The sequence below is a fragment of the Paramormyrops kingsleyae genome, chromosome 24, assembly GCF_048594095.1.
Source record: "Paramormyrops kingsleyae isolate MSU_618 chromosome 24, PKINGS_0.4, whole genome shotgun sequence".
NCBI classification, from domain to species: domain Eukaryota; kingdom Metazoa; phylum Chordata; class Actinopteri; order Osteoglossiformes; family Mormyridae; genus Paramormyrops; species Paramormyrops kingsleyae.
In genome coordinates this window covers 5,876,326-5,900,980 of record NC_132820.1, presented here as the reverse complement: position 1 = coordinate 5,900,980, position 24,655 = coordinate 5,876,326, and the positions used below count along the sequence as shown (strand labels likewise).

At 43.7% G+C, this 24,655-nt stretch overlaps 3 protein-coding genes across 7 annotated transcripts; all 3 read left to right on the top strand.

Annotated features, from left to right (window-relative positions):
- Positions 1-100: 100 nt before the first annotated feature.
- On the top strand, positions 101-3,866 carry zcchc10 (zinc finger, CCHC domain containing 10). Of its 3 annotated transcripts, none has more exons than XM_023838342.1 (4): positions 101-238; positions 2,104-2,265; positions 2,580-2,621; positions 2,715-3,866. In XM_023838342.1, the coding sequence occupies exons 1-4, from the start codon at positions 222-224 to the stop codon at positions 2,944-2,946; spliced, it is 453 nt and encodes a 150-aa protein (XP_023694110.1). In that variant the 5' UTR covers positions 101-221; the 3' UTR covers positions 2,947-3,866. The 3 variants fall into 3 exon arrangements, with proteins under 3 accessions (XP_023694110.1, XP_023694111.1, XP_023694109.1); XM_023838343.2 differs by lacking the exon at positions 101-238 and adding an exon at positions 286-388; XM_023838341.2 differs by lacking the exon at positions 101-238 and adding an exon at positions 1,685-1,796.
- Positions 3,867-5,042: 1,176 nt separating this feature from the next.
- LOC111857450 (heat shock 70 kDa protein 4-like) lies at positions 5,043-17,015 on the top strand. Its single transcript, XM_023838345.2, has 19 exons — positions 5,043-5,361; positions 6,554-6,611; positions 7,105-7,245; positions 7,414-7,536; positions 8,076-8,175; positions 9,127-9,260; positions 9,352-9,596; positions 9,715-9,791; positions 9,903-10,054; positions 10,249-10,355; positions 10,902-11,035; positions 11,536-11,717; positions 12,014-12,106; positions 12,919-13,074; positions 13,507-13,632; positions 13,736-13,843; positions 14,076-14,195; positions 14,281-14,442; positions 15,662-17,015. The coding sequence occupies exons 1-19, from the start codon at positions 5,255-5,257 to the stop codon at positions 15,881-15,883; spliced, it is 2,547 nt and encodes an 848-aa protein (XP_023694113.2). The 5' UTR covers positions 5,043-5,254; the 3' UTR covers positions 15,884-17,015.
- A 1,642-nt stretch (positions 17,016-18,657) lies between these two features.
- On the top strand, positions 18,658-24,150 carry rnf14 (ring finger protein 14). 3 transcript variants are annotated; one of them, XM_023838346.2, is made up of 8 exons: positions 18,658-18,838; positions 19,469-19,627; positions 19,752-19,882; positions 20,320-20,814; positions 21,230-21,458; positions 21,712-21,935; positions 22,303-22,433; positions 22,621-24,150. In XM_023838346.2, the coding sequence occupies exons 2-8, from the start codon at positions 19,477-19,479 to the stop codon at positions 22,679-22,681; spliced, it is 1,422 nt and encodes a 473-aa protein (XP_023694114.1). In that variant the 5' UTR covers positions 18,658-18,838; positions 19,469-19,476; the 3' UTR covers positions 22,682-24,150. The 3 variants fall into 3 exon arrangements, with proteins under 3 accessions (XP_023694114.1, XP_023694116.1, XP_023694115.1); XM_023838348.2 differs by having other exon boundaries at positions 18,662-18,838; positions 21,763-21,935; XM_023838347.2 differs by lacking the exon at positions 18,658-18,838 and adding an exon at positions 18,868-19,034.
- The last annotated feature ends 505 nt before the right edge of the window (positions 24,151-24,655 follow it).

Genomic DNA, 24,655 nt, shown 5'->3' with positions numbered 1-24,655 from the left:
GACTCTTCCCCTGGCTACTGCAGACTCCGTCGCCGGCATGAAAAGTGTCGTCTACATCTTTCTCAATCCGTTTTTTTTCCTTTCCACCCATCCATCCATCCATCTTCTCTCGGATCGAGGGGGCTGATCGTTAAGCACATCCTAAGCGGGGGACACCAGCCAGGCGCACCGACCTCGACTCCTAAACCGCGTCATGTGACGGTGACGCCGGCCAGGCGAAAATGGCTCGCTGGCGCAGGTTAGAACGGAACGGCGTCGTCGCGCGGCGCTGGAACGGGGACGCGCGGCGTGTGGCCAGGCGGCGAGGCAGCCCGTAAATGCCGGTTTTATTTATGTTTTGAGTATTTAGTGGCGCTCCTCCATCCCTTTCTCTGCTGAGCTAACGATGGTGCGTCTCAGGTTTTTATTCCTTGCAAAGCGTTGCATTAGGGTGGCTTAGAATGACAAGGCATTAGTTAGTAACCATTGGAACAAAGTGACTAAAATGGCAACATGGGTAAGAAGAGACAGCCATTTAGAAAGATTTAAAAACAGACACATGTGTCAGTTAAGAAAACGACCTGTGGTTTTGCACTAAGATGGAGAGTGGGGGGCTTATTTTACAGAATGCTTCGCAGTCGTGAAATGGATTAATTGCCAGAAACTAGAGAAACAATATTACAATTGTATGAGCAAAGAGTGCCGCAAGCTAAGAATTTGCAGATTAGGCGTACTAGTGAGTTCCGGGTTAAACCCATACTGTAAACAAGGAATTCCTTGTGCTTTGGTTTAGGTTATTATTACATTTTATTTTTCCATTTAATCCCTGACAAGCTATTAGCGTACGTTTAACTGCAGTTTTTGAAACTGCATGGCATGTTTTTTTAAGTAATGATGAACGTCTCAATTCAGGCCAAAGTATTTTCCCCCAACAATTTAAATTTAAAGTGGGCAGAACTTTTTTGCATAGGCAAAATAAAAGGAAATAATGTTTTTCCATATTCCCAAATCGTGGCAGGCCGCTGGCACGAATTGAGCTGTAACAGGAGTAACCTTAAATATACTTACAAAAATGGAAAAAAGTACAATGCCCAGTTAGTCCGAACTGACTCATTACAGAAGTAATTTAATTAGTGTAATTTTACATTTGTTTCTCATTCTCTCAATAAGCGATTCTTGATTTTGGTAAAGCATGATCTTGGGATTTTGTACATGTAAATATTTAAAGTGTATGTAAAATTCCACCACAATTGTGAAATACATTAAATTTAAAATTAACAAGAGTGAAATGCATAATCTGAAGGGTCCGTTTTCTTAACACTAGTACCCACGCCACGGTCTGGAAATCTCGGATAGAAATTTACCCCTTTTGAGAAACTGTTATCGAATAAACATATTTTTATATCATTCATTTAGATATGTGTCAAATATAACGACATGCCCATTTTTAAATATTTAAGTATTCTGTTTTTGGTTTTACTCATCGTGACAGGTAAAAAAAATCTGTCAACTTCACTTTGAGGAAAAATTGGTCACCTCATTGTTGCCTTTCTGTTTTCTCACATAAACAACTTAATTGTGTCACGCTGTCTAATTTTCCTGTCATTTTACATTCGTGAAAATATACATAAAAGACACGTTATTAGCTTAATTTTTTACGTTTTCGTATGACTGAATTAATCTACACCGGCAACGTTGTGAGGGTCCAAGGATGCGCGCGCTTACAAGCGCGTCATTCACCGCGCGACGCGCTTCTCGAGACGCCGGAAATTCAACATGGCGACGCCCATGCATAGGATCATCGCGCGGAGACAGGCGTAGGTTTTGGCGATTATTCGTATTTTACCGTAAAAAAATTATTCAGCTCTTTCCTTTATATCTTAATTTGAAAACCAAATGCATGCATTTGCGATGTGTGTCTGTATATAACTGTAAATAGGAACGTCATCAATTCGTGGGATGAATAGTTGTGAACGTAGCTTGGTTTCGGTCTTCTAACTTATTCGCCCACTTGCTACCAGGATAATATGCTATGTTAGATTTTTCACGAAAAACTGTGCGCTGATTAAATGTTTATCTTCAGATTTAACTAGCAACAATATAATGATTGTTCTTTTTCAATAGGGAGGCAAACAAACAACATGTTCGATGTCAAAAGTGCTTGGAATTCGGCCACTGGACATACGAATGTACTGGGAAAAGGAAGTACCTCCATAGACCTACAAGGACTACAGAGATGAAGAAGAAACTGAAAGAGAGCGAGAAAATGCTTCCCATCACGGCAGGGTAAGTGTTTATCCACTATTGCTTAAGGAACGACAGATGTGTCAACAGATTAGTCTATTTTTCTGAAGGTGTGCACTCATTTTAAGTGACAGAAATACCATATTATGACCCCTGGTCACGTGTCTATTTGAAAACATGTTAACTTTTTTGAAGTGTTACTTCTTTGTGTTTCCATTAACTATACTACAAACATGGACAAATATGCTATATTATATGAAGGATAGATATTTTATAGAAGACACATTTGCTGTTTTGTGTATTCAGATTTTGTGTGTTTGATTTGTTTAAAGTTCAGTAACACTTTCTATTTATAGACCAGGAACAGAAGGCTCAAATGAGAAGGTGAAAAAGAAAAGGTAATGACCAGCCCCTGCCTTGCTATAAATTTCCTTCCTGCATGGTTCCATGTGGTTGAATGCAGTGTGATGTACACGCTCTGCTTATTTCAGGTCAAAGGAGTCGAGCGGCTCCAGCAGCGGGGACTCTGGCAGCTCCTCCGGCGATGACTCTGACAGCAGCAACTCCAGCTCCTCGTCGGACAGCAGCAGCGACAGCAGCAGTGATAGTGAGGACAGCACCAGCTCTTCCTCTTCCAGCAGCTCCAGCTCTGACTCAGAATCATCCTCCAGCAGCAGTAGTTCCGACGAAAGCCCACCCAAGAAGAGGAAGAAGAAGAAGTAGGAGGAATGGGCTGCATTGTGATCTAGGAGTAGAATTTCAGGCTTTCCGTGACACTACACCAGGACCAAGACCTACCACTCTCCCCATAAAAAACATGTAGGAAGGCCTTGTAGGATATTGGTGTTATGTGGGCAAAAATTCAGTTTTCTGTTAAAATATCATAGGGATGCAAGTTGTAATCTTTAAAAATTCAATCACAATGCAGGCTTTCTCTTATTGTCCATGCAAACTTTGGATTTCAGGTCTAAATATTAAGTCACACATAATCATTCAGTTGAATAGTCAAAACATTTGCATGAATCTTCTCTGAAAGATATGGATCTTTTCTGAAAGATAATATGTAAAATATTGTATGGACTTTTAGTGTTACCGGAAAAAGAAAGATTTGTACATTTTACATTGCAACAAGTCATCGATACTGAGAACTGAAATTGTCTTTTAAGTATAACATTGTAGAGGCAATTATGATGTGGCAAACCCTCTTAATTAAGTTATGTTAAGATAGCAGGTTCAGCATCCAGAATTTGTCTTTGTGGACAGTTCTATGTACAGATTGTTCAGATCTGTGGACATCAGAGATAATCCTTGGTAATGAAAGATATTAAATTACATTGTGGCTTCATTTGGTGGAATGAAAATCTGTGTATAGGCAGTCCCATTTTCCTGGGCCCCTGGCTTGACATGACCTTAACAAATATGTTTCACGATACCTCTTGCCCTTCGTAAACTGGATATGAAAAATATGCTTTAAACAGTGTCATAGTGGAGTTTTTTCTTCATGCATATTGAATCCGGATTAGGTAAAATCATAAAGTTATCTCTTTTGTATAGTAATCCTCACCAGTTTTGGGTACGTGTTTTTTGAAGAACGCTCTTGTTTTTATTTTTATAATGCAAAAATAAAAAGTATAGGACAACTGTGTAATGGTATTTCTGTAGTGTTTGAAGAGTTGAACCCAATACTTAAGAAAAAAAACAAAGCAAAAAAAAAATCATTAAACAGTTGTACCATTACAAATAATTAATGACAGCTATATAAAAATTGCTTGGAGCGTTTTTGGAGTTATGCCAAATTTGGCATTAAGATTAGTTCATCTGAGAAAAGACAATTTGGTAGTTCTTGGATGTATTGTATTAACGCGGCATTTTAACAGAATGGATAACACACATTTGTAATACCCGTGTGTATTTGGCATACGTGCGCATTTCTCCTGTTAGCGCACTTTCCCCTAGCTGACGTCAGCTCTGCGGAAATTTCCAAAGGATTGCTGCTGGCGTGCTTGCCTAACACCCACCACAACATACACACCCATAAAATTGTGTTTTTACGCCAATGTTGTCCTGTAATGTGGGACATTTGGCCGAAGGACGATTTACGGACTGCCGCGACCAAATTTATGCAATCGTGCTAAAGCCAAATGTAAGATTTTTCAAAATTACCACCTTTCAAAAAGTTGTTAATGTGATGCTTTGTAACAATTGACTGCTCGTGTTGGTTGGGCATGCATGGTTTGTTGAGACTTCATGTGTGTGCCATGACACTAATTTACGCGCTTCCGTAAAAATAAGATAATGCACAACTACTAGTTGTAGACTGTTCAATGTGCACCTTGCCCACTGCCCATCGCAGCACGAGACACGCCCCTATTGGCGTTGCGTCACAGCACGAACGCACATTACTCCGCGCAAAAGAATGCATAGGCTAGCATATAGACTTCCTTATTTCCCGTAAGTTATATCCAGCTGTACTTCGCTGCTTGTCTTGTAGTTTATACTACAGAAATTGTTGCTAGAACCAAACTACATGCAGAATAGTAAAAAGGCCTATTAAAAATTAAACCACGCCACGTTCCGCACAATAGCCGATTTGTCTCATTCTTAAGTGCTGGCCTTTTAATGTAACATGTTATTCCAAATGTGATATATATATATATACTTTATAGTGTAATGTGTTAAAAATATCACATATTATGAATACTCAAACTCCAAGAGGCACGGTGTGCCCAGCAAAGCCTTCAGATTAGTCACACGCCCTTTAAACGGCTGTGGAAAAGTCGAGAGCAATCTAGAACAGATGAGATCTCGCGAGAGCGGGGGTTTTACATTGTGCAGCCGTGCTGGTTAGCTCGCTCATTTCTAGCCGGTTCACACTTCCATACCAGGCAGAAAGCCGAGTGGATGATGATTTGAAACATTTTTTTTATTTATATATCTCGTTGGGGTTTCCTTAATTTATACACTCAGTCCTTCGTCATTTTATATCACAGAACGATATTTTCTTCTCCATCGAGACAATCCACAGTGGAAGATGTCAGTGGTAGGATTTGATGTCGGATTTCAGAGCTGCTATGTTGCTGTAGCCCGAGCCGGGGGAATAGAAACCATTGCAAACGAGTACAGCGACCGGTCCACACCGTAAGTACAAAGAAATCGTCTCCTCGGTGTCATTTTGACTTTCGGATTTTTCAGCAGTCGGATTTGTCTTTGTAACATGTAACATTAGTGGCTATTATGAAGTGATATTTCGCGGGTTTATTAGTCCGGTAAACAATATCTTACGACGAGCACATGTGGACGGACTACAGAGTCGGTATGAGCCGACATTACTTTGCGACAATCCGCCGCACGTCGAGACGCGGCCGTTAAATAGTGCTCTCTGGTCCAAAGTAAAAAATGGATTGGAGGGGCCATCTAACTTGTGTGCGGGTGTGTGTTTTTTTTTGCCGATTAGACGGCTGCTTATTATTGTACAGTGATGCAGTTAGCCGGAGAGCTAGTTGTCAGAGTGACGGGCGGTGACGTCAGAGCGGCGTGCCGCGCGGCGGCCCGCAGATGGAATGTTCTAGCAACGTGCACCGGAAGAGCCGCACTCTGAACGGGCCCCCCAGATTCAGGGGGTACCCCCCAGGCCGTGCGCACACGGGCTCGTACCCCTGGCCACCGCTATGATGGATGGATAGCGTATAGTGGTCTCGTCATTCACGTCTCCTGTTAGCATGCTGAGCAATAGATCAGTCATTTTATTGGCTTTGCTGACATTCACGGCTCGCGGGGGCGGCGGGATTCTACATACTACATTCAACGAAATTCAAGGGAGATTCACATTTTCTACGAATTGTAATTCATCACTAACTATATTGCAATAATGATCGCACGCGACTGAATGGGAAAAATGGACCCGAAGCAAAGAATAGCTTTTGCTTTAATAATGTTTCAGTGTGCGAAATTTCTAATAAATGTGACTGCAGCTTATTGACCAGATACCACTTACAAATCTTTGAGAGAATAAAAATTGCAGTAATCTTGTCTTTCAACTGTCATTTTTTTCAGATTTTTAAATTATGGATAAATGGCTTCTATGAAGTAGTTGGAAAACTATAAGCTACTATTGCTGTCTACACTGAAATGATTGCAGCCAGGGTTCACGTTCGATATGTTGTAAATGGAATTTTGCATGCCCTTATGTGAATTGTACTGATTTGCGCATTTGCTGCATATACCAGGTTGCAAACCTTTTACTGTCAGTGTTTTAAAGTTTTTTTTTTTTTTTTTTTTTTTTTTTTTAATAGAAACCAATAATTCACATTTATTCTTAAATCTTTATCAGGTCATGTGTGTCCTTTGGATCCCGGAATCGCTCTATAGGAGCTGCTGCCAAAAGCCAGGTACCCTCATAGTTTCCTGATATCTTCTGCTGGTAGTAATCTGTCATAATACAGTCCTGTACGGCAGTGTTTCCTAATCCAGTCCTCAGGGATTTACAGACGGTCCTCATTTTTGTTCCATCCCAGCTCCCTTCCATGCAATCTGTGGGTCCCCGCGGACCGGATAGAGAAACACTAATCTAAGCAAGCAAAAGGGGTCCCTGATTCTAGTACCTCATAGGCCTGTATCTACTGTATGCAGGCTTCCTAGCTGTTTGTCAGCGGGTTCAATTTGAACACAGCAGGACACCAATTTCAGTTAAATTACAAGAATGATTATCGATAATTATGAAATAAAAGGTTTAATTGCTTAAGTAGATTTAAAAACCAGCATGAACATCAGCCGGGTTCATAACTTGCCTTGATTAAAAGTAGTCTGCAGGATCTCCGTTTCATGTACGTCATTTTAGTATATAACCTCTAAAATGTATGTATTTTCCTCTTCACTCGCCAGATTGTCACACATTATAAGAACACGGTCCAAGGTTTCAAGAAATTCCATGGCAGGGCGTATTCTGATCCGTACATACAGTCCTGCAAATCAAGCCTTGTCTACGATCTTGTCCAGATGCCGACGGGGACAACCGGCATTAAGGTAATTGGTTAAAACACTTGGATTGAATCCGCACAAATTTAAGCACTGCAGTGGCAGTGCCTTAATTTGTTTTGCTTTTGTATTTTTTATTTTTTTTTTATTTTTGTTCATATTGTGCACGACGTGCAAAACGAGAGCGTAAATGACCTGACTTGTTCTGCTCTGAAGGTTATGTACATGGAGGAGGAGAAAGTTTTCAGTATTGAGCAAGTCAGCGCCATGTTGCTGACCAAACTGAAGGAGACGGCTGAGAGCGCACTGAAGAAGCCTGTGGCTGACTGTGTCATTTCTGTAGGTTTTGATAGTGTTTTATTCATTATCAGTGTTTTCTAGCTCGAGTAATGGATTAGTGCAGTGTTTCCCAACCCAATCCTCGGGGAACACTGGCCAGTCCATGTTTTTGCTTCCTCTCAGCTCCCAACGCACCTGTACCAAGTATTCGGTGTGCCTGATTGGCTGGGAGCTGAGAGGGAGCAAAAACGTGGACAGTCCGGGGTTCCCCGAGGACTGGGTTGGGAAACACTGGATTACTGGTTTTTAACATCAGTTTTTTGGTTAAGAGAAGTGAATAGCCCTCCTTTGTCATTATTGTGTGGTTTATGATTCCAGTAACTTTTAATCTTGTTTTTAAAAATATGGGTATTATGTGTACTGACATTTTGTACTATATTTTTAACCTTCATCTGGGGTACCCCTGTAGTAAATTAAAGCTCTGGGACATAAACTCGCTAGTGATGAATCTTAAGGTATTTGGGGACTGGACACTAGTGCCATGTTGCACGATAGGTCAGGGGCGTCAAAACCGATGTGTCACTGTGCCCCGTGCCCAGGTTCCGTGCTTCTACACCGATGCAGAACGGAGATCCGTGGTGGATGCTGCACAGATCGCTGGACTCAACTGCCTACGACTTATGAATGAGACCACAGCAGGTAACCAGACCTGATGCCGTGGTGGATTTAAAGGGACGGTTCACCCCAAAATATATAAAAAAATAAAATGTTTTTCAGATAACTTGTAGTTCTATTTATCCACCTAGATTGTTGTGGTGTGGTTGCTTAGTTTTGCAGATATCGTAGAAATGTCTGCCTTCTCTGGAATATATTGGGGCTGAATGACGTTCTTTCCGTGGCAAAAACGTACGTTAGTAAAATTCAACAGCAGCGTCTCTTACGAGAAATCATGACCCGGGTACTCAAGAAAATTCAGACCTCGTTGTGAGCAGTTTCATGCAGGAACTATTTTCTTTATGCCAAACTTCTCACTGCAACCGTATCGCCCGTGACAACGTGACACATCAATGTTGTCGTCCTTGGCTGAGCTCTAACTTAAGCTGGCTCAGTGGTGGTAGGTGAGCAGTATCAGTTATCAATGTCGGACTACGAGTTAGACAACGAGAACTGTCTCGCTCAACTGTATTTACTTAAACCAGAGTACACAGACCAAAATTAGAGCTCAGCCAGCGAGCAGGCCATTGATGTTTATATCCAGTCATGTTGTCAGTGCTGGATCTAGATGAATACCTAGCAGTACAGGCTTTCTGAAAAAAAGTTTTTTCTTTTTGATTTTGGGGTGAATTGTCACATTAAAGCGGAACAGAGTCTTTATCCCCACAGTCCTTTGGAATCTGGGCCTGTGGGGGGGGGTGTATCACGAAGCAGGATTTCTCGTTTAGTTGGGTTTAACTTGGATTAAAGTCATGATTGTCCAATAGAAATGCTCCTTACCTAAGCTCTTATTGGACAATCATGAGTTATAGCTAAGTTAAACCCAGCTAAGTGCGAAATCCTGCTTGGTGGAATACTCCCCTGGTCTGCTTGAGGAGATGAAAGGCTGTCCTTAGTCATGGCGTTTATGTGGAAGTTTCTGCATTTCTCCCACAGTGGCCCTGGCTTATGGGATTTATAAGCAGGATCTTCCTGCTCCGGAAGAAAAGCCGAGGACAGTGGTGTTCGTGGACCTCGGCCACTCCGGGTACCAAGTGTCGGCATGCGCGTTCAACAAGGGAAAGCTCAAGGTAGGCCGGTTCGTGGCTCGTCCGTGGTGTTGCCGGAGAATAGCGCTTCATCGCGGCAAGTGTCCCAGGATGCCTCGTTTGTGTGTTCCAGGTGCTCGCTACGGCGTTTGACCCGCAGTTGGGTGGGAAGGACTTCGACGAGATGCTGGTGAATCACTTCTGTGAACAGTTTGCTAAGAAGTATAAGCTTGATGTTAAGTCCAAGCCGAGGGCGTTGGTCCGGCTTTACCAGGAGTGTGAGAAGCTCAAAAAACTGATGAGTGCCAATTCCTCCGACCTGCCTCTCAACATCGAGTGCTTCATGAATGACATAGACGTCTCTGGGGTTCTTAATAGGTAAGCAGATTGCGTTAAGGTTGCATAACGTGAAATTTTTAATATTGCACGGTATCGGAATCTCTGTTTCGAAAGTATGGTACCTTTCGGCTGTTAACCCACTGCTTTGTTTCAACAGAGGCCAGTTTGAGGATATGTGTGCGGATATTTTGTCCAGATTTGAGGCTCCCCTGCGGAGCATCTTGGAGCAAGCGAGTAAGTATCCGGTGGTTCCTAGTGTGTCTCATCGACGTTTTAATGTTCCTTGAGTAGGACAAATACTTGGCAGATGTAGCGGGTATTGATCTGTCTTTCTGGATTCATCAGAGCTGAAGAAGGAAGACATTTATGCGGTCGAGATTGTGGGCGGAGCCTCAAGGACCCCCGCTGTCAAAGAGAGGGTCAGCAAGTTCTTCGGGAAAGAGCTGAGCACCACCCTGAATGCGGACGAGGCTGTGACCAGAGGCTGCGCCCTTCAGGTGGGTCTTTGCTTTAAACCGTACCCTTAAGGGGTCTGCACCCAGGTCCTACTTGCCGGTTCCTGAAGAAATAGCTTTCTTGAAGTTTATTGGGTAAAAGTTCATATTTTTGATTAGTCTGGGAGCCATATTTTACTATGATGCATAGCTGGTTAATCAGATTGGGTTTTTAGAAGGTTTATTTTATTCTCCAGTGTGCCATCCTGTCCCCTGCATTCAAAGTGCGCGAGTTCTCCATCACAGATGTGGTTCCTTACTCTATTTCCCTGAAGTGGAACTCTGCAGCAGAGGAAGGCTTGAGGTACGACCGTTGTTTCTGCTGGCAATGTCTCTCCACGGTGGCCCACCACCAGTCCAACTGATCAGTCATCTAATCTAAGCACGATCTCCGTCCCCTGTCCCACATTATTCAGTTGGTTTAGGCCAGTAATAGACTGTATTACATTATTTAGCTGTCACTCTTATAAGGCTCTAATAAAATTTGGAAAAGTATTTTCCAAGGAGATGGTAAACAGAACAGGTGACGACGCATCTCTCTCCTCACTCTTTTCCAGTCTAACCACTAAAAATAACAGAAAAATAACTAGCCTTTTTAAATTCATAATATTAAGCGTTTACCTCTATCGGCGGAGAGGGAACATGGATTAGGGACGGAAGATTGAGCTTAGATAGGGAGAGGAGAGGAAGCGAGGAGAGGAACGTATGCAGGCAGAGGGAGCATAAGAGGAGAGGAGAGGGCTGAGGAAAGAATGTATGACCGTGCTGGCCTGCTATGATCTCTCCTCCACCAGTACGTCCTTCCTGCTGAATCCGTAGATGCCCATTTTTTGACCTGTGCCTCTTTCAGTGATTGTGAGGTGTTCCCGAAGAACCACGCGGCACCGTTCTCCAAAGTGCTGACGTTTTACCGCAAGGAGCCCTTCACTTTGGAGGCCTACTACAGCTCCCCGAAGGAGCTCCCCTACCCAGATCCCACCATAGGTACGGAAAGGCCTACTTGTATTCCCGTGTGTGTTTAAGTGCTTGTCTGTTTGCTCATCAGTGGTGTGGTGGACTGAATGGAGGCTGGAAGGTGTTCTCACCTTATGTGGCTGTGATGGTCTTATGCAGAAATGACAGTTTCTTAGTTGTTCCCTGATTGAAGCCCTTAAGTTTGATTTAGGTGTTGCCTAACTGGGCCCCAGGGCAGATCTTGGCAAGAATGTTCAGATCATTCAGTTTCAGGGCGCATCTTCTCAGCTGGTCAGATGTGATGGCAAGTAATGACAGCCAGGGTGTAATGGAAATCAGGTCCTGAAACTGTACCAGGCCGTTGTGGTACGAGGATTTGTGATTAGGGCGCTGGAGCAACTTTTAAACTCTTTCTGTCGTCCGTCACAACCATTTGGTATGGAAGAGTAAGCTGCTATCGCTCTTGTCACGTCTCTGACTAAGGGGGGGTAATCGAATTATTATTTTTTTTTCTCCTCCATGATGCGTAGGTCAGTTTATGATCCAGAAAGTGGTGCCGCAGGCTTCCGGCGAGAGCTCCAAGGTGAAGGTGAAGGTTCGGGTCAACATCCACGGGGTCTTCAGCGTGTCCAGCGCCTCCCTGGTAGAGGTCCAGAAGTCGGCTGAGGTAGAGGAGCCCATGGAGACGGAGCAGGCTGCAAAAGAAGACGAGGTTCGGACATTTTTTCGATGCTTCCTTAAAGCGCACAATAGCACAGCTCTCGTGAAATTTTGCTGTCCGGCATAAAAATAGAATAGGCCAGTGATTCAGGAAGTCGGTTATGGAAGTGTTGCTCAAGAAAATCATGTCTCATTGTGGCCTTTTGTGAGGTTTATGTACACTACTCTAGATGAGCAGTCAAGGAGACATTTTGGAAAATGTGTTACTCATCTGGGAGTCCGAAATGAAGTGTTTGGACCCTGTTTGCCATGAGCATCTCTTATGAAACAATCTACCCCTTTCTTTAGAACAAGATGCAAGTTGACCAAGACGAACACAAAGCTGAAGGCGACGGGCAGAAAGAAAACACAGAGAAAAAGTCCGAATCAGAGGAAATGGAGGTTTAGGAATCATCTAGTTTGTTTCTAAACTTTTGTGCAGTTTTGGCTTATTAAGATTCGTTACATTAATCTAAGCCTCGTTTGACGCCTGGGGAACCGTTCTGTAATGTAAATGCAGGGTTAAAGAAAAAGACTACTCCTACTTACAGACTGTTTGGGTTAAATCCAGTGGGTTAAATCCAGTGGTTTGTAATAATGAACGCGCGCACTACTTTGTGACGCTCATGAAAACATTGCATGGCTTCAGCAGCTTATTGGCAGGATTCCATGAAGTATTGAACAGAACACTTTGCTAAATTAACATCATGCACACAACGCACCTGTCAGCATTTACAAATGTTAGACTTGTCGCAATAGGCGTGAGATATAGTACTTTTACAGTACTGTATTATGTACTGCACTAGGTTTTAGATGTTTTAGTGCATTTGGAAGTGTTTAAAAGTTTTATGTCCATAGAAAGATAAAATATACTCTATATACAAAGACAAACATTTGACTGACGCTAAATGTAACCATATGTCCTTGTTCTGGCTTACCTACAAACTCGACTTCAAGACAGACTTGGGGAATGGATCTCATTTAACCTGGGGGCTGCCTGTATGCCCCTTGGAATATGATGGAAACCTTGATGTGTGTTTATTTGATCTTTATTAATCCTTTGGTTGTGTAAAATTGGATCAGTAGTGGATTATGACTTGATCCATCCATCCATCCATTGGCCTGTTGGCTTATCCCAGTGTTGGAGCAGCATAGGGCATAAGTCGATTATTCTGATTGTGTGTGTGTGTTGGTTTTTTTTTTTTTTTAATCAGACTTCCTCTGAAGACAGCAAACAGGAAAAGAAGAATGATCAGCCTCCGCAGGCAAAGAAACCCAAAGTTAAAACAAAGACGGTTGATCTTCCCATTGAGAACAGTCTTCAGTGGCAGCTTGCAAACGACATGCTCAATCTCTTTGTGGAGAACGAGGTAATGCAAGTGTATACTTTAACTCGTCCATATATATTTCTTGGTTTGTCAGTAGTAGTGGGATGTGTGCTCACTTGAAATCAGAGGTGGAATGTTCAGGTCCAGAAAGTAGAAATCCAGACCTAGATTTTGTTTCAGCCAACTAGTTGACTACTCCTGTGACTGTGACTCTTTACACTGAAGTGGTCGGTTGAAACAAAACTTCAGTCTGGATTTGTACTTTCTGAACCTGAACTTTCCACCTCTGCTTGAAATTACCCAAAATGTAGACGTGTTAAGGTAATGCATTGGGCTTTTGTAAATTTTGGTTGCATAAGTATTGTTGAAGCGTTACTGTTTTTATCACTTGGAACGCGATTTCATTCTTCGCAAAACTGCGATGAGTAAGTCAAGGGAGGCTTAAAAATAGTGTGCTTTTTTATCTGTCTGCAGGGCAAAATGATAATGCAGGACAAGCTGGAGAAGGAGAGGAACGACGCGAAGAACTGCGTGGAGGAGTATGTGTACGAGATGAGGGACAAGCTCCATGGAGCACTGGAGAAGTTTGTCAGCGAGGAGGTAAGAGGTCCTGCTCCATTGATGACTTAAGGTAGCACATCGGCAGTCTGTGTCTCACGCCTTCACGCAACGCTGTGTGTGCTGCTGATCTGATCCAATGCAGGAACGGGATGCATTATCCTTAAAGCTCGAGGATACGGAGAACTGGCTATATGAAGACGGGGAGGACCAGCAGAAACAAGTGTACATTGATAAACTAGGTGAACTGAAGGTATAGTCTCAAAGTCCTGTTGCTTTTCAATGTGGTTTCCATGTGATGGTACCTCGGCTAAGTTCGGGAAGTTCCTATGGGTCGGCCAGAGGTATGGCTGTGTAGCTTTATTAGTAGGGAGAACCGAGTCATCTTCATACCGGTCAGTCGAGCAACGTTGACCTGCTCAGCAGTTATGGGGAAATACCGTTGAGTGTCACTGAAATTGAGCAAGAAAATGCCCTTTGTGCAGAAACTTGGCCAGCCAATCCAAGAGAGGTTCTTGGAATCCGAGGAGAGACCAAAAGCCTTTGAGGAGCTCGGGAAACAAATCCAGCAATACATGAAATTCGTGGAAGCTTTCAAAACTAAGGTGACGTGTGAATAGCCTTTTGTCTTCTTTTAAAATTTGGTGTTCCTGAGGTCTACAGCCGTTTGACTGAGCTGTCGTTCAGCAGGATGAGCAGTACGACCACCTGGACGAGGAGGAAGTCGGTAAAGTCGACAAGTTGGTGAACGAGGCCATGATCTGGATGAATAACAAAATGAACGAGCAGAACAAACAGTCCCTGATGGTCGACCCTGTAATAAAGTACAAGGATATCCAGGCAAAAACAAAGGTATCGTGCTCGTCGAGAAAGGGGACACTTCATAAATAACAAACTCTGTGAAATTACCTCTGTTACAAATGGTGCAACAGTCAGTTTTGAGAACCGGTGGGACCAGGTCATTTATACAAGGTCGTATTGGGCATACCGGGCCGACCTGCATGTTTTTACTGACAGGTGAAACTACCTGCATGTCCTGCATGTAACAGTCCTTTGACTATTAAACACGTTTTGTTTTTTTGTCCTCCTTTTAAGTGCCTTTGGCATATTTACCGTTTTCCTGACAGGTTTTTAGTAAAGTCAAGCCATAAGGATCATATTTTATTATATATTTTTTTTTAATTAAAGCAATTTTATTCTTTAATTGTTCGGCCTGTTTTCTCACCATGAATGTAGCCTCGGCTCGGGTTAAAGTAAACTTGCCTTCATTCCTAACAACTCATTGAAGACTCATGATGGTTTGACAACATAACGGAGTTAACTTACAAGCCAAACAACTTTAAATGGTCGGCAGTTGTTGAGATTTGACTTTGTCTTCTAGATTCTTAACCTGGCTCATTTTGGCTTCCACAAATAAAGAGGGTACTAAGGAAATAGATGTCAGTCAAGCCCTTTGCTCAGATTTTATACATATGGTGGTGTTTTCTTCATACGATGACTGATTTCCAAAAATTAGATTTAAAAAAAAAAAAAAAAAAAAAAAAATTGCGGTATATGACCTTGCTTACAATATCACAGTATATTGAATCGTAACCCCTGTATCATTATACATTATGGTATCGTCAGATACTTGCCAATACAGGCAGTCCCCATGTTACGAACAATATCCATTTTCTTAGTTGGTCTTTAAGTTGAAACTGTAGATAAGTCGGAAAAATTGTACAGTTCTTAACAATGATACAGTAATTAAGTAACTGTATAAAGGACTGTACTGTACCTCGAGAGAACAAACCGTTGAAGCAGAGCAATGTTTTCACGAATGTTACAAAGTAGCGTGTGTGTCCATTATTACGAACTATTGCGTTTAACCAGATTTTTAATGTAATAGGCTTTATGGCAGTTCGTTCGTAAGTAAGTTCGTAAGTACGAATTGTCCGTAAGTCAGACTTTCTTAACCCGGGGACTGCCTGTTCACAGCCCTTTAATGGCGGCTTTTTTTGCTAACAAAGGGCTTATTGTAGACATGGTGAAGCCTCCTCGTCTGTGACCATGTGCTCCCTCCCACCAACAGGAGCTAGTTTCCACCTGCAACCCCGTCGTAACAAAACCCAAGCCCAAAGTGGAGCCGCCCAAAGAGGAGAAGGCGCCGGAGCAGAACGGGCCGGTGAACGGACAGGACAAGCCTCAGGGGGAGGCCGACGCCACTAGCCCCGAGACGGGCACGACGGAGAGCGCCGGCCAGCCCGCCGCCGGCTCCACAGACGGCAAGCTGCCCGAGATGGATATCGACTAACCGCTGCTCGGGCTTGCGGACCCTCTCCTGTACGCTGACGTGTTAAGATGATCGCCCTCTGACCATTACAGGCTGTTTGACATGTCCCAAAAAGTGCTCGGTCTGCCTTTGACACCTGATTGAATGAACTGAACGCGTATCGTTCGACCTGTTGTGAGGGTAAGGTCCTAGGTAAGAATTAAAAAAATAAAAATTGCTCGCTGTGTCAATGGCACATCTCGGTCTTAGGAACCTGTCTGTAGCTCACTTACTTCATTTCCACTAAGAATGTCAGCCCTAAATGTAAAGAGTAAAATATACTCGGGGGGGGGGGGTCTTTTTTTTCCCCAAATGTGTTGTGTGGATGGAAATAATGTTCCCGGTTGTCTTTCTTGAAAGATTGTTTATTACAGCGTTTCCCTCTCCCAAGACACGACTGGTATTTCTGTTGTATTTGCAGAACAAATATATAAAAATTGTTCTCTGCCTTTCAGTCAAGTGTTTTTTTTTTTTATTATTATTATTTTTAAGCACTGAAGATGACGAGCATGATAATTTTGAAAGAGCAGGATTATTATTTTTGGAACATTATTCAGAATTCAAGTTTTAATAAAGAATCCACTCGAACACTTAAATCAGGAGGACATGGTCAGTGGCGTTCCGAGTTGTTATAGAGCAGTGTTTTCCAGCCGGGTCCCCAGGGACCCCTAGACAGTCCATATTTTTGCTCCCTCCCAGCTCCCTGCCATATAGTCCATTCTTGCCACCTAAGTTGGAGCTGGGAGGGAGCAAAAATGTGGACTGTCTACGGATCCCCGAGGACTGGAATGGGGGAACACTGCTGTAGGGGCATAGTGCAGTTTGACTCTGCCATTGCTACAAGTCACCTATTAATGATCTAGCGGCACTAACCCTGTTCACTTACTTGGTGGGTCTTTCTATCTTTACTGCACTCTGACAGAGTATGTAGGCTATTTAACGCAGGAAAGCAGCGAATGGATTGTTGCCTATTAAAGCGACACACTTTTATCCACATGTGTAGATGGTTGTTTCTTTGCAGTGATTGGAGTTTTAAGTACAACCGCAGAGTACAACCTGATGTGCTTGTTTGATTGTGTGACATGAATAATAAAATACTCCATTTGTATAATGAGTCCTTTCCCAGTGGAGCTGTGTCTGTGGGTAGCCTTTCATTGAGAATACATTAGTGATGTTTCTACTTACCGCGGATCACATTATGTACTATTGTGGTGAATTGTGTTCTGTGGAGGTGCATTTCTATTGTGTGTGTGTGTGTGTGTGTGTGTGTGTGTGTGTGTACATGTGCATGTATCTTAAGGGCTTTTTGGGACAATACACTGCACTTTCCACCTCTGGAAAAGGCACTGGAGTAGAGTTTTAAGGTAAGCTGGGAACTGCATGCTTTAAACTGCACCTTCCACACCAAGATGACCAGCATTTAGTACTTATTTTTCACATGGTTGTGTGTGTGTGTGGTCTGTGGCGCTACACCTTGGGTCCAAAAAAGTTATTCAAGTTAAATAATAGTGTGTGTATTTTGTGTCAGTTTTAAAACTGCTGGGCAAAAAATTGCAACACCCGGAGTGAGTTTTATTACAAATTCGAGCACTATGAGTGCTAGATACAAAAGAAATACTGGAAATCACTGAAGGGAAATTATTAAATGAAAAGCATGGGCTATGTAATGTTGTAAAACAGCCTTAATTTCATAGCAAAGATTAGAGGGTTTTTTTCTGTTGTTAATTCCGATGCCTAAGGAGGATAAGCCTTGATTTCTCTACCATTTCATCCCATATCACTTAAATGGGGGATAAGACAGGTGTCATGTTATGTCTGCTCCTACGTCATCTTCAGTCTTCTGCAGCATGTTCTAAATGTGTTTAGCCTGAAGTTTAATCAAAGTAAATATACACAGAAATACATATAGATGCAGGTAAAACACACATGACTATATATAGAAATAGTATAGACTGCATGGTTATAGGTCAAGCTATCGTCACAAATAATAATGAATATAATGTATACTTTTTGCATTTATAAACATAAATATTTGTTTGTAGAGTGCCACTTAAGCACCTCCCTGTGTGAAACGTGGCAGCCATTTTGCGCAAAAAGAACAAAAATGGTAACGCTTATTAGGATTAAAAAAAAAAAAATGTGGAGTGGGACAGCTGCGTAAAATTTTGGGTATTTCGCTGAACAAGAGCCAGGTATTTACAGCTGGGTCAATCCATCTAAGAAGATATATTGCTCATAAGAAGTCGAATGAAAGAGTTATCCAGAATGAGCCGTAATTGTATTGGGGAGCGCCATGAAATATGATTCTTATGTTTGCTATAGCCTGGGCGGCTAGTAATCCTGCTCAATCCGGCCCATCAAATATACAATCTCTTCCGGCATGAATCTTTTACGGTTTTCACGTGCGCTACGGAGTCCGTATTACCACCCTAACAAATACAAGCAGACCAGCACAGCAGACCAAAGACAAACTCAGTTTTACTTTTAAGCTGCCATTTAGCAATCATATCTAGAGAGACCATAAAATATTCAAGTTACTATTTCGTACGTACTCAGGGCACCTGTTATGATCACTAATTAAGCCCAGTGACCAGTAACTTACTGCCCTTGCATATCTGCAACGGGGCCTAATTGACCTCCAGAAAACAATCATTGGATATTTCGTGCACTTGTGAAGTAGAACCAGTTTACATTAACCTTTAAATATGGCATTCATACAGGGTGATTATTGGCTGTTTTGTCAACTAAAATTCGTTTTAGACAATGCCATCTTGTGGTTATATGATGTGACTTACAGCCACGGGACCGGGCAAAGGGGGGGAGGGCGCTAATTTAGAAGGATTGAACTCCGACCTGCAGAGGGCGCCGCTCCTTTTCTCCAACACCACTTCCGGTGGATTGCGTAGTCTGATCTTCCTGTCGGTGCGAACTCGCAAGGTAATGCAATACCTCTGTAATTAAACATTTGTTTTATGTCAGAAGCAGTACTTTTGGTGATGTTATAGATGTTATATTCATCCCTATGCTTTTTACATTTCATACTGGATCGGGCCTTCCTGTGCTATGATAGAAGATGTGGCTATGATAGAATTCAGCTAGAAAGCTGTGCTGTGTTAATTTGTTAACTAGTTAGGTAAGAGCAAAGTCTTTTGTCTGTAGACTTCGTTTTAAATATTTACTGGGGAGCTAATTCAATGACTTTAGCCCTTCTGTAATAATCATTTTAATAACCCAGGAGCGTATCGGCCATTGACTGAACATGTCGCCAGTGATAGTTGATATGTTTTGGAAACCTTAATGCAGGTTCCCGGGACAACGCAGTACTGCGTGGGCGTGGCAACAGATAAATTGCTAAATGTCACAAAAGAAAAACAGCTGCTGGCCGGCGTTAGATGGTGTGGCGCCCTAAGCTAGCATTATCGCCGGCGCTTATGCCCGAGGCAAATTGAAATTGGATTGGAAGTCGGCGCCCTGGGCGGCCGCTTATGCTGCCCGTAGGATAGAACGGCTCTGCTCACAGACGTTACCGTTCGTCCGTTCATCGTTCGCATGTTCTGGTGGTTGTAGAGATGTAAATGTCTGAGGATCAGGAAGCACAGGAGGATGAGTTGCTGGCCCTAGCGAGCATCTACAATGAGGAAGAATTCCGGAGATCAGAGTCCACTCAGGGGGGCGAGATCCAGCTCTGCCTGGAGCTCGCTAAGGATTTCAAAATATACTTGAAAGGTGAGGGCAGGTATGATTCCTGTACTTTTGAAAGGGTTCACTCATTGCCTGAAGCTTTGGATGAATTCAGACATGGTGTGCAGTGCCTGTTTTTATAGGAAACCATGTCCTTGCTTATCACCAGGGGGAAAACAAACAGAATATGCTGTGTCTTTTCTACCTCCTCTGGTCCTGAACTTTGAACTTCCCCTGGATTACCCATCAACCTCTGCGCCTGCCTTTACCCTGAGCTCCAAATGGCTGTCAAGGGCACAGGTAGGTCAGGTTGGAAACATACAGTTATACCATTCAGACATTATACTGTGGTGTAGCGTATTTTAAATGTATTCTCAAAAGTCGCGCTATTCCTAACGATAAAATTTGCTGAAGGAAAGTGCTGCGGAATACATGAAATCCCACTTATAATATAAATCACAGAATTCCCAAATCAACACAGTGTAACAGGAATATGTTTTTTTTTTCTTACTGGGAGTCAGTTGAGATTCCATGAATCAGCTATTTCATATGAATGAACGCAAAACAACCTCTCAAGTTCATGTTTCGCAAATCCCTTAAATTTTAATGACATCCTGTTTAACGGTAAAGGAGAGGAAAGTAAGTAGATGGAATATGTTTTTTTTTCCTCTTTGTCGTGGAAGAGTCCTGCATAAACTTATCTTTGCACTAAAATAACCCCCTTCCGTGCCACCAAGCTGACAGCGGTGTGCCGGCGCCTGGACGAGTTGTGGGAGGACAGTCGGGGCACCGTGGTCCTCTTCTCCTGGATCCAGTTCCTCAAAGAGGACCTGCTCAGCTTTCTGTCCATCGAGTCCCCGCTGGAGATCAGCAGCCCTGCCAGGGCCCCCCCGGAGCGGACGAAGGGCGAGGCGGACGCCGAGAAGGGCACCGGGAAGGACCTGCCGGACCCGCGGGCCGTGGTGGACGTGGACCCGCGCGAAGACATCCTGACACGGCTGCTGGACTTTGATGAGGCACAGCGGCAGAGGGTCTTCGACGGCAGGGTGTACAGCTGTGGCATCTGCTTCGCCGAGAAGCTGGGCTCCGGCTGCCTCAACTTCAAGGAGTGCGCTCACGTGTACTGCCGGGCCTGCCTTGGCCAGTACTTTCAGATCCAGATCCGGGACGGCAATGTCCAGTGCCTTAACTGCCCCGAACCCGAGTGCAGCTCTGTGGCCACACCCTCGCAGGTGTGCTCTTCTCTTTCCAGAAAGGGGGATAGATTCACTGTTAACTTGTATGAATTAACACATTTCACTTACTGGGGGTGGCATTGACTCGGTGGCTCAGGATGCTGTGGCGGTGATTGGAAGGTTGTCAGTTTGAATTCCAAGGTTGGTAGAGTGATTTCCCCGTTAGGCCCTTAAGCAAGGCCCTTAACCCACATTTGCTTCTAGACCTTGACGCAGCCAAAATTACGGCACGATCATCAGCACCTGGGCATCAAGCTTATACTGCATGGATTCCAGAAGTATGAAATCCATTAACGAATGATTATAACGTCGTCCTTAAAACTGGTCGCTTTCTGAATTCCTCATCGCTTCGGGGAAAAAAAAAACGTCTGCAGAAATAAAATGTGAACGTCCTGTGAATGGACTGTTGCAGGTGAAGCTTCTGGTCGGGGAGGAGCTCTTTGCCCGCTACGACCGTCTCCTGCTCCAGTCCAGCCTGGATCTCATGGCGGACGTGGTCTACTGTCCGCGCAAGATGTGCCACTCGGCCGTGATGACGGAGCCCAACGCTACCATGGGGATCTGCCCTTCCTGTCAGTTTGCTTTTTGCGTGCTCTGTAAAAGGGCCTACCACGGGGTGTCCGAGTGTCAGACCACGGCAGGTACGCAGAGACCCTTCGACCGTCCAACCATATGCCTGTCCATCTGCCATTCAATGCTTAGCCAGCAGAGGGCCACGGTGAGTCGGGAAGCATAGGGTGCAAGGCAGGAAACACCCAGCAGGGGGCACCAGTCTATCACAGGGTGCACACACATATATACGTATGATTAAACATCACAGGAAATCTAAAGAGACCCCTAAGAATTCCAATGCAACCACTCTAGAGAAACTGGTGTGTCATCACTGTCCTACAGCAGGGTTCTTGGCGATGCTTCCTACCTTCGAATGTTCGGCATGTTCTGCAGAGGAGCTTCAGAGCCTGAGGGAAGACTACCTGTCCGCCAGTGCCGAGGGGAAGAGGTTCCTGGAGCAGCGTTATGGGAAGATGGTGATCCAGAGGGCCATCGAAGAGTCCTTCAGCAGAGAGTGGCTGGATCAGAATTGCAAGGGCTGCCCCCGCTGTGGTACCAACATACAGGTGGGGGGGCTGCTCATGTGGCACTTTGGCCAGTACTTGAGGTTCCAGGATGCGAGGCTGAGTTTTGGAGGCGGGACTAAGCTTTGGGGCTGGATATGAGGTTTGGAGGCAGGACTAAGCTTTGGGGCTGGGTCTGGGGTTTGGAGGCAGGACTAAGCTTTGGGGCTGGGTCTGGGGTTTGGAGGCGGGACTAAGCTTTGGGGCTGGGTCTGGGGTTTGGAGGCGGGACTAAGCTTTGGGGCTGTGTCTGGGGTTTGGAGGTGGGACTAAGCTTTGGGGCTGGGTCTGGGGTTTGGAGGCGGGACTAAGCTTTGGGGCTGGGTCTGGGGTTTGGAGGTGGAGCTGAGTGCGTGCTGTCTTTTTGCAGAAGATAGATGGCTGTAACAAGATGACCTGCACCTCCTGTAAGCAGTACTTCTGCTGGCTGTGCCTCAGCCTGCTCACCCACGGCAATCCGTACAGTCATTTCAATAATACGGCATCTCCGTGCTACAACCGGTGAGTCAGTTTCCTTGAGTTGGCCATTGAAAACCAGGAAATTAAGGAACGGAAATCATTTTGATTAGCGTGACGTTTTGTTTTCGTTTAACCGAGTGTCTTGGTGCAGTAAAATGTGAGCCTCCAGTCTGATATCCAATCATGGTGGATGTTTCGCATGTGGTATAAAAAAGATGTTTGTTTCTAGGCTGTTCCAAGGAGTCAATATGAATGATGAAGGCGATGTATGGAGCGATGAAGAAGATTAGCAGTCAAGATACTGGCTCCAGAGTTTCCTTATTCTCCTTGCACTTTAGGATGCTTGTTATGTTATATTCAATATTGAGATGATTAAAAAACATCTATATTACTTTTTTAGTTTCTACTAAATGATTATTTTAGAAGAACATCTATTATAGTAAAACAGGGGACGATTATACTGATGATTATGACATTTTTATGTATGAAAATACAGATGTGTTCAGTTTGCACAAGAATAGTCTCTGTCCACAGCTGCTTTGCAGTCCTGTTCTGCTTCTCAAAAGATATTTAAGCGTTTCGTTATCTTTCTGTTGCTAGGGGAACCTTACTGTAGGCGCTGAACATTGAACTGAGGCTAAACAGATGTGGGGAAAAAAGGGGTATTGCGCTAACGTGCTGGGTATTTCAACAAGTGTGGCTGTGTTCGAAATGCCCAAGTAGCTAATATGTAAACATTAGCAATAGGGATGGTGATAAAAATACACCGAATCGGAGACATGGAACCCGGGAATGTGGAGGATTGTTGCATTAATGTAGGATTTTATTGTAGCTGTGTCCTTTAAGTGGTCACGTTGTGAAGGTGAGTGCATTTGGAGTGTAATTATTCGGCAAAGTGAGTGGGATGTGGACAGGCTGACTGCACACCCAGTGAGTATCTCCTGAGCAGGTACCTCTCTCTTTGTTATTAGTTTGACCCTTCCTGTATGTACTCTTACACGTGCATGGGATTGGTATCCCAGGCTCAGGTTAATTCTGCCTTGGCCTGAGAGAACCTCAGCGTGAACACAAACACACATGCCTCACTATCCTTGGCCGGCTTGCCACAGACTCATCTTAGGCCCTGACCACATTCAGGGGAGTACCTAGAAATTCTGCCCCCTGACAAAATGACACCTTGAGCCCGCCCTGCCCATATTTTACATATAATGTTACGTATTCCAGGGCTGCAACCCCCCCCCCCGAATCTGTCAGGATATCCATGCCCCTCTGACACGCCTCACCACATGTGACTACTCAGAGTGATCAGAGCAGTTGTTTTTTTTTTTTTGGTTGGGGGAGGGGGGGTGGAGGTGTTCTCCAGCTGTCAAGTAAGTCTAGCATGGAGACTAAGCAAGGGAAGGGGGCATCAAGGTGGTGGGGGGGACGGGGACGTTTTATTAAATTAGGTTTCTGCTAAGAGTAATACAAGCAAATACTACAGATCAAGCAAGGAAGACATCAGTAAACCAGGTAATGGTTGTATATCTGCATGGTACTGAGACTGGATGTCGTGGCTCATCCTGCATCGTGGATCCCACACAGTCACTGTCAAACCAGCAGCTATTTACAGACCAGGGCCCTGGGTTTTGAATCAGCCATCCAACGGCACCGGGTGTTATCATATGTAAACCGGACTGCTCCCTTAAGAAAGGGATCCCAACAAAGCAGAGGAACTCTGTAAAAGGTGCCAATTGAAATAAATATACTTTGTGTTTAATGCAGTGACTCAATTTTCGTATTTTTTTTGTATTTATAATGTGACAAAATAGTTTTACATTAAACTTCACTAGAATATCTTAAGTCACCTGCATGTCACTGCTGATTACTGAAAACCTTGCAAGCTTTTGGACTAAATATTAAATCATCTTGCTGTAACGGAGAAGATAATCTTAAATTATTAGTTGTGTGAAACAATGCTTGTTTTACTGTAGCGCCAGAACACTTTATCCACATTCAGCTGTTGGTACAGAATGACAGGAAAGGCATCAGCAATAGTAAACAATGAGACTGGAAAATGACAGCATGTTAGCATGTTTGCTGAGAAAAGAGATGTTACATCGTCAAACTGCTAATCCAATTCAAGGTCACAGTGATCTTAGAACCAGTCCCAAGAAGCACCGGGTAGGAGGAAGAGGAATGCCAGTCCATCGCCGGGTGCCAAGGATAATGGCACATTACGGGCAATTCAGGAATGTCGAATCACCAAGTTAACAAAAATGTAG